Genomic DNA, 13,273 nt, shown 5'->3' on the forward strand with positions numbered 1-13,273 from the left:
CAATGCAGCACTAAGGGGGCGTCCTCTCATATTGTCACACTGCGCATGCCGCGGGCAGCTACTCTAGTGTAGCGGAACCAAAACGTGCAATCCCTTTTAAATCGCAGAATGTTTTTTTCTTAAAGTGTACGTTACGTACTACAAATATATGAGCAATTATCAACATTCACTTTGCTGTGACCTATGCATTGATCCTGTAAATATTCTCAAGGAGGAGTTCTCTTGTCATTTACTTTTGGCTAACCTTATAATTATTTTCCTGAGAACTGGGTAGCTTGCCAGGTTTTGTGCAAATCTCATTTCGACTGACCTCTGGGAATGAAGTGAACTGGGTTTAGGACTAATCTGCATGGCTCAAGTCTCCATGCTCTTGACTCTTTGACAGTCCCTTTACATTGGAACAAATCAATTGAACACTTTACTTTTCTTCGTTTGTTATTTACACACATGTTTACATTTCTGAAGTATACCTTTCTGGAAGAAATGAATGGGGAAAATAGATTTTGCAATCGAGATCTACCCTTGTGTTGCGGGTTACAGTGCTATTAAATACTAATGGGGTTCCCCCAGAAAAAGTCAAGGACCTGGGAATCCATACAGTATAAGCATTACTTGGTCCTGACGTGCCCTTTCAGCCCACCTAAAAGGCACAGGACTGGAGAAATCAATTCAAAACGGTCATACAGAGAATTATAATAAGATTATTGTCACAGAAAGACCAAAGACAACAACGTTTATATGAAAAAATCTTATCTTTATATAGTCTTCATGAAAAACAGTATTTACTCAATCATTATAACAATAGGCGGCTGCCAGAAGAGAAGTGAAAAGGAAGTGCTCATGTGCAATGTGAACGTGAAAAGAAAAGAGATCAATCAGAAAAAATAAGAAGCAAAGATACCCTATTTCATATATACAACACTGGTTGGATTAGGTGATTTGGTCGACCGAACCAATGTTGGGCCTGTATACAATATCAATCCACTTTCCTCTTCCTTGGATGACCTCTGGACATTGAGCCCGGGTCAAAAAATAGTAATGTAGAAAGAAAATGTCGACTTTTCAACCCGTCTTACGTGATAAGGTTAATTTCTACCTCCACATGCGGGTCTTCATCAGGACAAAAGGACAACCTAAATATATTTAAAAAAATAGAATTAAAGTCTATCTCCCTGTTGCATTTATGCAGAGTGAACATTAAAAATATGAGGATACTGACCGTTACGCAAGCCTGAACATATCCATAATGTATAAGTTGTCCAATCTCGCCTGCAGCACTGGGCTTCAAATTGTGTCTTTTCTACACATGGTGGTGTTTTGATGGGCTTCTCCGTGCCCATTGTGTTGAGGCCGCCCTAGAGGGTCCGGGGCTCCAGAACGGGGAAATGATGCTTGATATTTGAATGAGGAGCCTGACCCACTCACACGCCCAGCCTACTGAGGAATGCTAATGTTGTGAAAATGGGACGGCGTGAGGAAGGGATTCGAGCAGGATGATACCCTGCTACGATCGTGCTGGAGAACGGGGTCTGTTCAAAGTCATACGTAGGGTTCTACATCAACTTACCTGATTGTGTTCGTCATGATTTTCCACTTTAACATCAGTGCATGTGCCCAGTAAGAACTTGCCACTAAGTTATTAAGTATGAGGACTTCCAGTTCTTTTATGTGAAGGGACTTTACGATGCACTATGGGAGCTGAAGTCTTTTACATCCAGTCATGTGACCCAACCCCCTGTTTAAAGCACGCCCAAGCACACTCCTGCTTCTTTCTTCCACCTGTGAGCAAGGCAAGTGTGCCGAAATGTTAGGAAAATAGAATATACTGAATATAAGCATCACTAACAAGAATTTTAATGTAGCAGGGTCAGCAAAACCATGAGCAAAGTCTGACACATTTTCAGTCCTGTTTTATGTATCTGAAAAAAGATCAGCCTTAGGGTTGACGAGCAGCCGTTAACTGCTATGAAAACACCCTTAGTGATGGGGCAGGATGGAATGATGTCTCTCCAGTTTAAATTCTGCCTGTCTAATGCATTTGAATAGTGAACTTTGGCTCGACTGGTTTCTTTCACTGATAAAGGATAGTGCTGCCCTTATTTTCCATGGTGGTTGACCTGGGCCAAACTCTAAAAGCTGCAGGTAGAGTGCAAGAAGATGCAGAGCTTCAATAACAGAGACCAATCAGCTTTAACCGTGCTTTGAGTCTCAACGAAGAAGGGCTTTCCACTCCAAACGCATACAAGCTATCAATCACCATATTTCGTCATCAAAATGCCAACAATCTGTTTTGTTGCTGACCCTATTTCCAAAATGGATTTATATTGAATGAATAACATAGGCAGCCCAATCTGTATCGCAGGATGCGCCAGGGTGCTGCTAAGAGGCCAGTCTGAATGTTGACACTTTCAAACCAGGTGTCAGCTCTTTTTAACTTCTAGCACCTGCTCTGGATCAGCGCCTGATGTCTGCAGACCAGCCAAGTCCAAGACTCTTCTCAGCCCAGCCTCTGAGGGATATAATGAGTTAAACAACACTTGTTCCTGCGCTACTTAAGTCAAACACGTCTCTAGTCTTGCTAGATCCTGCAAGTATAGCCGCTGAGTACAAAGAAGCAAATAGCAACGCATATGCTTTGGGAGGGTGCTAGTATTCATTCACATTTGAGACTCCAATTTTCATAGGTGTACGTCTATATCAAACGTTGCATATGTTCTCCACATACATATTTTTACATGTGCAGTGAGATGCAATGTTTGTTTTTGGCGGCATAATTTACTCAATTAGGAGATCTGGGAAGCATGAGAGGAAGGTAAACAATGGCAGTCGTCCAATATAACACAATGTTGCATTCAAGGTTGCCTGGTTTTAAAGTAAACATCATTACCTTGTCGCCACTGCGCATCATTCACCGCATTCACCACCTTCAAATGCCTAAGAAAGCGTCTGTCCCGCACCGCACCGCACGGCATCGGACAGGAATACATCATCCCCACCCAGGCTCCGTGAATCCCACCCTTCCTCCTGGGCTTCCGGTCTGACCTCACGATGCTGGTGAGTGCAGCGCCAGATGCTCTCTTTATGTAAAGGTGGCGCGCGACCTTTCAAAACAGTATGTGAAACCGGTCTTCTGATGCAGCTAGGAATGTATCTTTGCACATGTTTTTGATCTGAAATTGCAGTTTAAATTCAGATGTTATTTTGAAATGTTTGGCACTTAGTTACTTTCGTCGATTGTATTTATTCAAAGCAAATATTATGTTGATGAAATCATTTATTTCTTTAATGTTCTGAATTATCATTTATTGTAAATTAATGTATGTGAATGTTTCCTAGTGTTCATAAGAAAGTTTTCTCCGTATGTTATGTTGTGAGACACTGTATATACAGTTCCCAAATAGGTACAGTGTGTACAGAGTCCACAGTCCCCAGAGGTTTGGCAGAGGCTAAAGTTAGATATAACCTTACTCTCTAAAGTGGTAGCTTGGTCGAGCAGTAAGGCAGTACCAGAGGACAGTGTAAAGCATTTGTTGCACACACTCAGTCAGCAAATGGTCTCACACACTCAATAACTGAACTCTAGGCCAATGGTTTATATATAAAAAAGTATTTGTTTTATTTTAGAACCAACAATAGGTATCAAAATATACTTTCTCAGAATGAGATGCTTTAAGTAAATACTTTTGCAATATGCAATTGGCTTTTGTAGAAAGTTACAGGTTGGTGCAATAGGCAACACAATAATGCATTGAGTTCAATGGAAGTTTTAAGTTATTTGCAATAGATTACTTTCAGGATTACTTTCGTAATTCCAGGACTGGATCCTAGATTCAGTCCTGGGTCAGTTCTTAGAAACAAGTGATAAAAGTCGACTTAGTTGCTGCTATGATTTTTAGGCAATATTTTGCTATTTTAAAACAGTCAATGATTCCCTATGGAAGAAAATTCAAGTTGCAGGTATAGTATGCTCTCGTTACTTTTGTAATCCAGTACTGGGTGCCTAGACTCAGTACTGGGACCTCTATCTAAAACAGGTAAGTAATTACGTTTTCACAGTTTGTACGATTTTTAAAGAATATTTGAAGTTTGCAAAAATTGACAGAAGAAATTTCACAGAAAAACAGTCAATGATGTCCTATGGAAGAAAATTGGGTTACTGGTAAGTACGGTTGTGAATATTTTTCAGGGTCAGTGCTGGGCACCAAGATCCAGCACTGGGATCTCTCCTAATATCAGGCGAGTATTTTCGTTTTCGTTACTCGGCTGATTTTTGGTGAATATTTTAAATTTTGAAAACTCCACACTTGGAAGAAATTTCAGAAGAAAACAGTCAATGCTACCATATGGAGAAAATTGAGTTATCGGCTTTTGGGTAAGTACTCGACTGGCAAAGTTAAGGTTCTGGGCACAGACTCAGGGGTCTCCCAGGGTCAGGTAAGTACAGTTGTTACACCCACAGCGGCACAGGGGCAGCCGGGTGCAGAGAGAGTTAGGCCCAATGTTATCCTATGGGAGGCAGGTGGGCCTTGGTTGGTGGCTGCTGACTAGCAGGCCACGCAGCTGTGGGAGCTGGGCTCCTGGTCACTTGCTCAGGGCAAATGGGGAAGTAGATAGGTGTAGAGGTTACACTGCCAGGGCCACTCGGGCGGCTGGGTGCAGGGTGCTTTTGAGCCTTCGGGCGCTCAATTGATTTCAATGGGAAAGCTCCTGGTTGGAAAAAGGCTGCAAGCTCGGGGACGAAGATTCTTCAGGTGCCACCACCACTTCGAGAGATAAGTTGGGTAGTTGGAGGATAGGTAGGTACCCAGGAGTTGGGCACAGGGGGCCGCAGGGCGCCGGATGCAGGGGTGCCTTTTGGTGTCGGGAAATCTTACCCTCTGTTGATCGCGGTTGGGGGGGGGGGGTACCTGGTTCTGAGGCTGCAGGCTTCGTCAGGAGCGTCGAGGGAAGTCCTTGGGTGCCGGACTCGGGGTCACAGTCGCTGGGAGGTCGTCCTCGTGGTCTTTTTTCACTCCGGCACAGGTCAGGCTTGGCGGGTGCAGAGTGTGCAGGATTCACGGTTCCGGGCTGATGCCAGGGATTAGAAGCTGATTGTGAGCAGAGCCTCTGCTCATGGGAGTCCCAGGTGCTTAGAGCCAAAAGGTAGCCAGGTCCTCCGGGGTTCGTGAGGTTGCTGGCCACAAGAGGTGCCGGGTTGTAGCAGGAGCAGATTCGAGGGTCGACAGGCCGGTAGGGCTGGGGCCAAAGCAGTTGGTGTCTTCCTCTTCTTAGCAGCTGCACGGCCGGTCTTCTTTCTTCTTGCTCTTCTTTGGATTTTGGAATCTGGAGTCTGGGGCAGGAAGGTTCAGGGTGCCCCTAAATACTAGATTTAGGGGCATTACAGGTAGGTAAAGGGCAGGAACCAATGGGTCCCTGTCCTGGGGTGGGTACACCCCCTATTCTGCCACTCTCCTGTGGGAGGGGGGCAGTAGCCTAGTCCTGATTGGGCAGGGCCTCCCATCTTCAAGATGGTGAGCGCCCGGAGATGTGCTTCACCTCGCCTCCCCCACCTGAGGGGTGGGGTTGGCAGGCTGGCACATCCCCTGTCCTTATTTGGGGTTTCCGGCCAGGCTTCCCGCCAGAGTGGGGGCTGCAAGTGGCCTGGGGAAGCTCACAGAGGCGGCATGCCTTTGAAGCTTCCCCCTGTCCATCCTGGGGGAGGAGACCTAGCACCTCGCCCAGGATGTGCATTGTTGCAGGCCCAGGAGAGCAGGGGCTCTCCTACCCAGGGGTCCAGCAACATGTCTGCTGTGGGGCACCATAGGCAGCCTCTCAGACCAGACGTGGATTGTAGGTTAGGTTTCAGGGGGCATCTCTAAGATGCCCTCTGGGGTGCTTGGTACATTAAATCCCACACTGGCATCAGTGACGGTTTAATGTGCTGAGAAGTTTGATACCAAACTTCTCAGTCTTCAGTGTTGCCATTATGGTGCTGTGGAGTTCGTGTTTGACGAGCTCTCAGCACCATGTACTCTTAAATGGCAGCACTGCACTTACAGTGCCCAGGAATGGACCTGGGTACTGTAGGGGCACAGGGCTCATGCTCCTGTGCCCACACCACTGGCATAGGGCACCCAGCTAGAGAGGGTGGCTGATGTATGCCAGGGCAGTGTAGGTGGTGGGCATGGCACACAGGGATGTGTGCCATGTCGACTCTTTGTTTTGTCTTGTACCCAGACACTCAGCCTGCAAGGGCAGTGTGTGTGTGTTAGGGTACAGGGCCTCTAAAGGTGGCACAATGAGTGCTGCAGCCCTTAGAGGCCTTCCCTGGTCACAAGGCCCTGGGTACCTAGGGTACCATTTACCAGGGGCTGACATGTGGCCAGGGTTTGCCAATTTGGGGTTTGAGGTTTTTAGGGAAGGGACATAGGCCCTGGGCACCTGATTGGCAGGAGTCCAGGGCACACTCAGGCAAAGTACATTCAGCAAAAAGTGGTGGCATACCATGCAAGAAAGATGGCACTTTCTCACATATGTCACGTAAAAATACGGTGCATGTTAGACAGAATATTCGTATAGTGCATCGTGTAGCAAAGCGGCCTCAAGGCCCTATTTTGATCAAAATTACTGGGACGTGTAGAAGAGGGTTGCTTGTTGCTCTTGCTTCGCAAGAAGATCATTCCATAGGTGATCTGACCGTCCTCAGACATCTTGTCTACATGGTGACCATTTCATGGAGCAAGGTGGAGGCTAAGACCTTAGTGGCTGAAGTGGGACCCTAGTGGGACCATAACTCTCTTGTGTCATTTAGAGTTTGGTGAGGAGAGGTTACCTTTGTAAATCGTCAGTGCTCCAGTCCCACCAAATTCTCGGTTTCAACCCCATTTGAGGGGGGGGGGGAGGGGGGCGGCTGCTAGATGCAAAGCCTCAGTTGGCTTTGCTGGTGTTAACCGGTGACCTGGCAGCCCAGCCACCACTGGGCTGTCAGATTATATTGATGGTTGTCCTGCCCTACTGACGGGTTTCTGACCATTGCTAGATTTACCTGACAGAGACTGCGGTGCCTCGCAGCGCAGACCCTCACAGGGAAACGGCTCAGTGACCACCAGGCCCCAAGAAGAAGTTCCTTCGTCAGGCCACTAGTTTTATATTTTTCAGGAACAAATACCTACAACATGGCATTTTCTGCATGTGTTCAGCAAATTCACAATCTTTACTGCAATCTCCACCCCAGCAGTTGCAGTGAAGGCTTTAGGGATCCTGTCCATGTAGATGGGGATCTCTAAATAGGGTGAGTTGGCCCCCAACCAGTCTGTAATGAACCAATATATCATGAAAGTACTCTAAGAGGGTCAAATGGAGACATTTACCTGTGATGCAAAGAACCTTATAGTGAAATATCTCTTTATTTGCATTTTTACATATTAAATTGTACATAAGTGTAAGGGCATCAAGGAGATAAACAAAACTCATTTCTGTCAATTATCGAGATATGCTAGATATTCCAGGATGTTACCCATGAGGCCAACAGTTGTCCCCAATAACTTTAACATCAGAACTCAGTTCAATGCCCTTATTTCATATCATGCCTTGGGTGAGTTGCAGTTGTCACCAAGTCATAGACATCAAAGCAAAGTACAAGAAACAACTATACAACATCTAAAATAGCAGACAAATCAACTAACATGGCTTCCTGGGGTCGGGATATATGGTAGGGATTCAGGTTCCGCGGTTATGTGGCGTCTGCGACTCTTTGCTGTGAGAGGGTATCTTGGACTATTATGATATTAGGGGGGAGTCTTGCTTATACTTACTTAGCTTTTTCACATCACTCTTTGGGACCTGAAGGTGTAGTTCCGGGGCTCTCCTCTGCCTGTTCCCCATTCCGGTTCTCTCTCGAGGGGCTCTCCATACTATCTGCCTTCCCATGCTTGCAACACCTCCGGCCACAACCCCGCTATTTGACGTCGCTGTATCTCCTGGGCGTCTTCCCTAATCAAAGCTCTTTCCTCCTCCCTGGCCCAAGTTTCCACTTCTCATTCACAGGCCACCACCGTGGACCCCCATGCTCTTCCGCCATCGGAGGGCAATACGTGCAAGAGCCAAAGCCAAGTCCACAAATTTAGTGCCCACCTTCCTAGCTTTGGGTCTGTGAAATAAACCCAGAAGGCAGACCTCCGCTGTACAGGGCAGTGAACATGACCGTACCTCACTGAGCACCACTACAATCATGTACCAGTAGTCTTGTAGGTTTGGACAATCCCATACCATATGAGCAAACCCGTTGTCCTGTGCTCCACATCTCGGGCACTGCTGTTCTATGTTCTCATACATAATACTGAGTCTGTGTGGGGTGAGATAGGTGCAGGAAATTGAATTGTATACATTTTAAATTAGTATTCCAAGAGACTTTCTTCGGGCTGCCCATGGATTTACCCCATTTCACTTCAGTCAGTTCCCTACCCAATAAAAATCCCCATCTCTTTTGTGCGTTGTGTACGGGCTGTATAACCATCTCCATTAGTGCATGTATTGCCATTTGACTAGGTGACATTCTGACTCCAGTGTCACAATCGCCTGCAGGACTGCATGTGTTTCTGGCTCTTGTCTGCCCCCATGCCACAAAGCTCAGAAAGTCCTCACCAATGCGTGATCATTTAGGAGGGGAGGTCGTGGTGTGCGAGGAAGTCATCCAATGGGATTTACTTCCCATTTTGAAAGCAGTCCCTAACCGTCAATATGCCTGGTGCAGTTCACACTCGTAGTTGACATGTCGTGAATGGGGTGACAGTATCACCATGTGAGAGCCCCACCAGGGGGAGGTCTGGTGCATAAAGGGGAAACCCCACCATGCGTCGGAGGCACTTATACCAACATTTCAAAGCAACTTGCAGAAGAGCCCCCGTTGCGGGGATTTTAACCTAAGGATTCAACATTATAGCCAGTAGCAGCTCTTGTGTGCCCACAGTGCCGTGGTGTCTATCATCTCCAGAACCCTCCCGTCAAACCACTGAGCCAGCCATTGAACTTGAGTCGCTTGGTAATACAATTCGAAGTCTGGGGCACCTAGTCCGCCCATCTCCGGAGCCCCTGTGTCTCCCCCCTTCCTAGACTAAGTCTCTGAGCAGCACATATAGGTCTCTGAACCACCTCTGTGGAACCACCACTGGGAGATTAACAAAATTATATAATTGCAGTGGAAGCATAACCATTTTGGACAACGCCACTCTGGCCATAACTGGCAGTTTCAGGGAACCCCTGAACGGTATACATGTTTTAATGGAGCGTGTCACCGGGTCAAGATTGCCTTCCAAAATATTATTTGGTTCACAACACACCTGTATTCCCAGATATCTGAATGAGCAGGGAGCCCAGTTGAGGCCAGCCATTAGGGTTGAAGGCTGATGCAATGCAGGCGCTATTGAAAAGATATGTGTCTTGGACTTATTAACTCGGAGTCTTGTCAGCACTGCAAATTCCTCCAGAATGCTCAGGGCATGGGTTACCCCCCGGGTACCGCCTCTCAGATATAAGAGCGAATATGTTCCCTTCCCTTCAGGAGCAAGTCATACCGTGCCACCTCCTGTCTAAAACACTCTGCCAGGGGTTTGATGGCTAGAGCAAATAAAAGTGGGGACAATGAGCATTCCTACCTTGTCCCTCTGTGGATGTCGTAGGAGGCAGAGATGATACCACTCATCTTGACCCTTGCTGTATGGCTCGTATATAATAACCGTACCAATTTAAGCCACCCATCTCCCAGACACATCCACTTCCTAATGGATACTAGAAAGTTCCATCGCAGGGAGTCAAAAGCTTTCTCCAGGTCAACCACCATTACTACGGCATCTGGATAGTCAGTTATATCATGGTGGTATAGGGCGTGACACACTCGTCGGAGGTTCCTGACAGTCGATCTAATGTGTATAAACCCATTTTGGTCAGCTTGGATCAGCCCTGGCATAAATGGAAGCAGTCTTGTGCCTAGGAGTTTACTGAGTATCTTAAAATCCATGTTTAACAAGGAGAGTGGGCGAAACTCAGACGGACAGGCTGTCCTGTATTTGGTTTTCAATAGAGAGACTACCTGCGCCTCCTTGGTGGAGTCCGGCAACATACCAATTCGTAGCGAGTCTGCATATACCTTCTCCAAATGAGGGGCAAGGAGTGGTGCAAATGCAGAGTAAAAGTCTACCGGGAGTCCATCAGGGCCTGTGGTTTTACCCTTATCCATGTCTTTGACAACGATACAGATTTCCAGTATTGATATTGCTTTCCCTAATGCCTTCCTCATAGCAGGGTCCAACATACGCAGCCATAAGCCATAGTGGCTGTTTCTATGGTCTCAGGCAGTTGTTTGTCCGGTTTCCTATATAGGTCGGTGTAATACTCACAGAAGGTGGAGTTTATGGTCCTCGGTGAGTATAATGTGACTCCCTCTCTAGTAAGGATCTGGGTGATGGGCGTGCCCCTGCCAAAGACACTTATAGTGGATTTTAAAATCCACAGGCAACCAGTTTCCTCCCTACTCCACTATTAATATTTTTTCCTCAAAGATCCAAACCAGAAAACTGCATCCTGTTGAGCACAATGGAGTTCAGTAAAATGCACTAAACAGGGGACTGCAGTAGTCAAACCAATAGTCAATCAAGGTCTCATTAAGCACTGGCCTCCATTTGGTTGGAATACAATTGATAAACTTCAAGCTTGCAAGCTGAATCAAGGTGCTTCTGGTTACTGGTGAGAGTTGGAAATTATCAAAATAAGTACCACGGGCCTCATTTATGAGGCACCTTGTGCAGCTGGAACATCACTTTTTGTGATGTTCCGTGGCGCAGGAGCCCGCTCCTTATTTATGAGGCAGCACTAAGCCACTTTTTTGGGCTTAATGCCGCCTGTTAAATATTGTTCCAAGAACACAGTTTTCTGCGTTAAAGGGGCATGCAATGGGTGTTGCTCGGGGCATTCCGAGCAACATCCATAGATTTTTGACACTACCCCAGATTTACGAGAAATCATAAATCTGAGGCAGCGCCAAAAACTTACGCCTCCCTAGGGGAGGCGTTTGGGAGGTTCAACAAGGTTAAATGTCTTTATTTCTCCTCGTTTTAGGTTGTCCCTGGGCAAAGCATGCACTGCTGCGAGGCATGCAGTAGTGGAGTATGGCTTTGAAGCCACGCCCACTCTCCGCCCATAATTTTAATTAGCTTGTGTCACTGTCCTTCGTAAACGTTGGCTTCCGAGTCGTTATTAGGCTTGTAGTCCCTCCTTGGTACCGCCTTGTCTGCAAGCATTTGTTACCTCCCATAACGACTGGACCTTTTACTGGTGTTGTTACATGGTCTGCTTTATAAGTCAGTGAGCACTATTTTCTTTAATGCTCATCCCCTATTCCACCCATGACATCGCAGCACCCATCCGCTTTTATTTTAATAGTAATGTATTTATTCAAATTACAGCGCGGTCCGCTTTAACTATAGCGGCCGCACAAATGTAATTGTTTGATATATGGCGCAGTCCGCTTTCACTTTAGTGGACGTGCTTATTTAATTATTTAATATACTGCACGGGCCGCTTTCACTTTGTGGCCGTGCTTATTTAACTATTTAATTACCAGCATGCGCCGCTTTCACTTTAGCGACCGCGTTAGACAAGCTTTGGAAATTAAGTATTTTTTTATCACTTTGGGTGAAAGCACCATACACGCTTTCACTTTATTGTTGGCTGCACTCCTTTGTTTAGGAGCTGTTCAATGTAACCTGAAAATGCGCGCAGCGTCTAAAAAAAGGGCAGCAGCCACCATTAAAATGCTCTCACATTCACACTTACTTGAACCTCAAGGCTTTATTCTCAGTGGTGACAAAATGAAACAATGAACGGTGTTGTGTGGCTGTAGTATTGTGTTTTATGTAATGGAGCACCTTTTGGTAAGTATAGATTTAAAGGTAGAACTTTATAATGTGCTCTAGAATTACAGAATTGTAGAATGTATTAGTGTTCTGTATGGTGGGTTAGTACTGCTGGGAGACTGTTCGTGCCGGATGTGTCCTTTCCAGCAGGGGTTGGAATAAAGGAAACTTATACTTCACTGCTTCGTGCTTTGCTGCCTTTATTTGGAAGATACAACATCATTTTGGCGACGATTGCTGGTCCAACCCCTGATCGCACAACCTCTTCCTAAAACTCCCACCCACTGCGTGCAGTTTGGAGTCGCTCTCCTTTGCTACTACATGAATTTTTGTATTCACAAATTTCGAGTTCCTCAGCAAAAAAATACCAAGCATTTGCAATGCAATAGGTCTTGCATCTACGTGAGTTTATGCTATTGGCATTGTAAATGACAATGCCTTTTATTTATGTTTCAAAAACGAAAACAAAAATAAAAGGCATTGTTATTTGCAATGTCAAAAATGCATGGCTAAACTTATAAGGTCCCAAATGCGAGACCTATTGGCTATCCCAATGCTTGTTTATATCTATTATCTGACGCATTTGCAAAAAAACACATTTTGAAGAAAACAAGATATATACAACACACAATTAATAAAAGATTCTAAAATTTACATCACATAATCCTCTAATCTACCAGGTAATTTAATTACTCGTAGTTTGGTGTACCGCTGGTTTCCCACAAGGAGAATCCAGTACAACATTTTTGGAAACACTTCCATTCTCATTTGACACCGCTTTTTCATTAACATCATGCTTGTTTGTCATATCTTTGACCTGAGGTTCAGATAAAGACACCTCTCCCTGACAAGTGTGATCAGTGACAATAGTGGACAATTCTTTTTGCCTGTCTGTCAACACATTCGTTTATGAAACTCTTGTTATAGCACTTACTGCATCTTGTGATTGTAACAAATTGTTTGCTACCGACAATGCCCCAGATAGCACTCGATTGCTATCATCCTAACACAGGTATATCAACATCATTAAATAACAAGAGTCATATTTTACACTTTAAAACTGTTGTTTCTCCTGGCCTGGTTTTACAACTACTACAGAACACTTATTGTACCAACCTCTTTTGTGTAATAACAAAGCACTTCCTGATACTCCTTTCACCTGAACAGGTGGCGTAAACTTAGATGCCACTTTGAAATTTACATTGGGGCTTAACAATCCGAACCTAATCTCCCTCATGAACCACTCTGTGTATAACTCGGTGTACGTTGTCATGGGGAATTTAGAGCGAGGGGGTGTGGGGTGGAGGCAGGGAAAACACAACTAGGAGGCTGAAGACTGATCACACTAGAGAGCGAAAATGAGAAACCCTCTTCAGAGAAGACCC

At 45.5% G+C, this 13,273-nt stretch overlaps 1 protein-coding gene across 2 annotated transcripts in view; it reads left to right on the forward strand.

Annotated features, from left to right (window-relative positions):
• Nucleotides 1-2,913: 2,913 nt before the first annotated feature.
• Nucleotides 2,914-13,273, forward strand: part of SLC23A1 (solute carrier family 23 member 1) — a 473,358-nt gene continuing 462,998 nt past the window's right edge. For both annotated transcript variants that reach the window (XM_085617881.1, XM_085617882.1), the window contains exon 1: nt 2,914-3,054. Coding sequence is in view for 1 of the 2 variants with exons in the window: in XM_085617882.1 (XP_085474008.1) it covers nt 3,049-3,054 (6 nt within the window). In the remaining variant the exon portion in view is untranslated. The remainder of the gene's footprint in view (nt 3,055-13,273) is intronic.

Source organism: Triturus cristatus, chromosome 7 (assembly GCF_964204655.1).
Source record: "Triturus cristatus chromosome 7, aTriCri1.1, whole genome shotgun sequence".
Classification (NCBI taxonomy): Eukaryota; Metazoa; Chordata; class Amphibia; order Caudata; family Salamandridae; genus Triturus; species Triturus cristatus.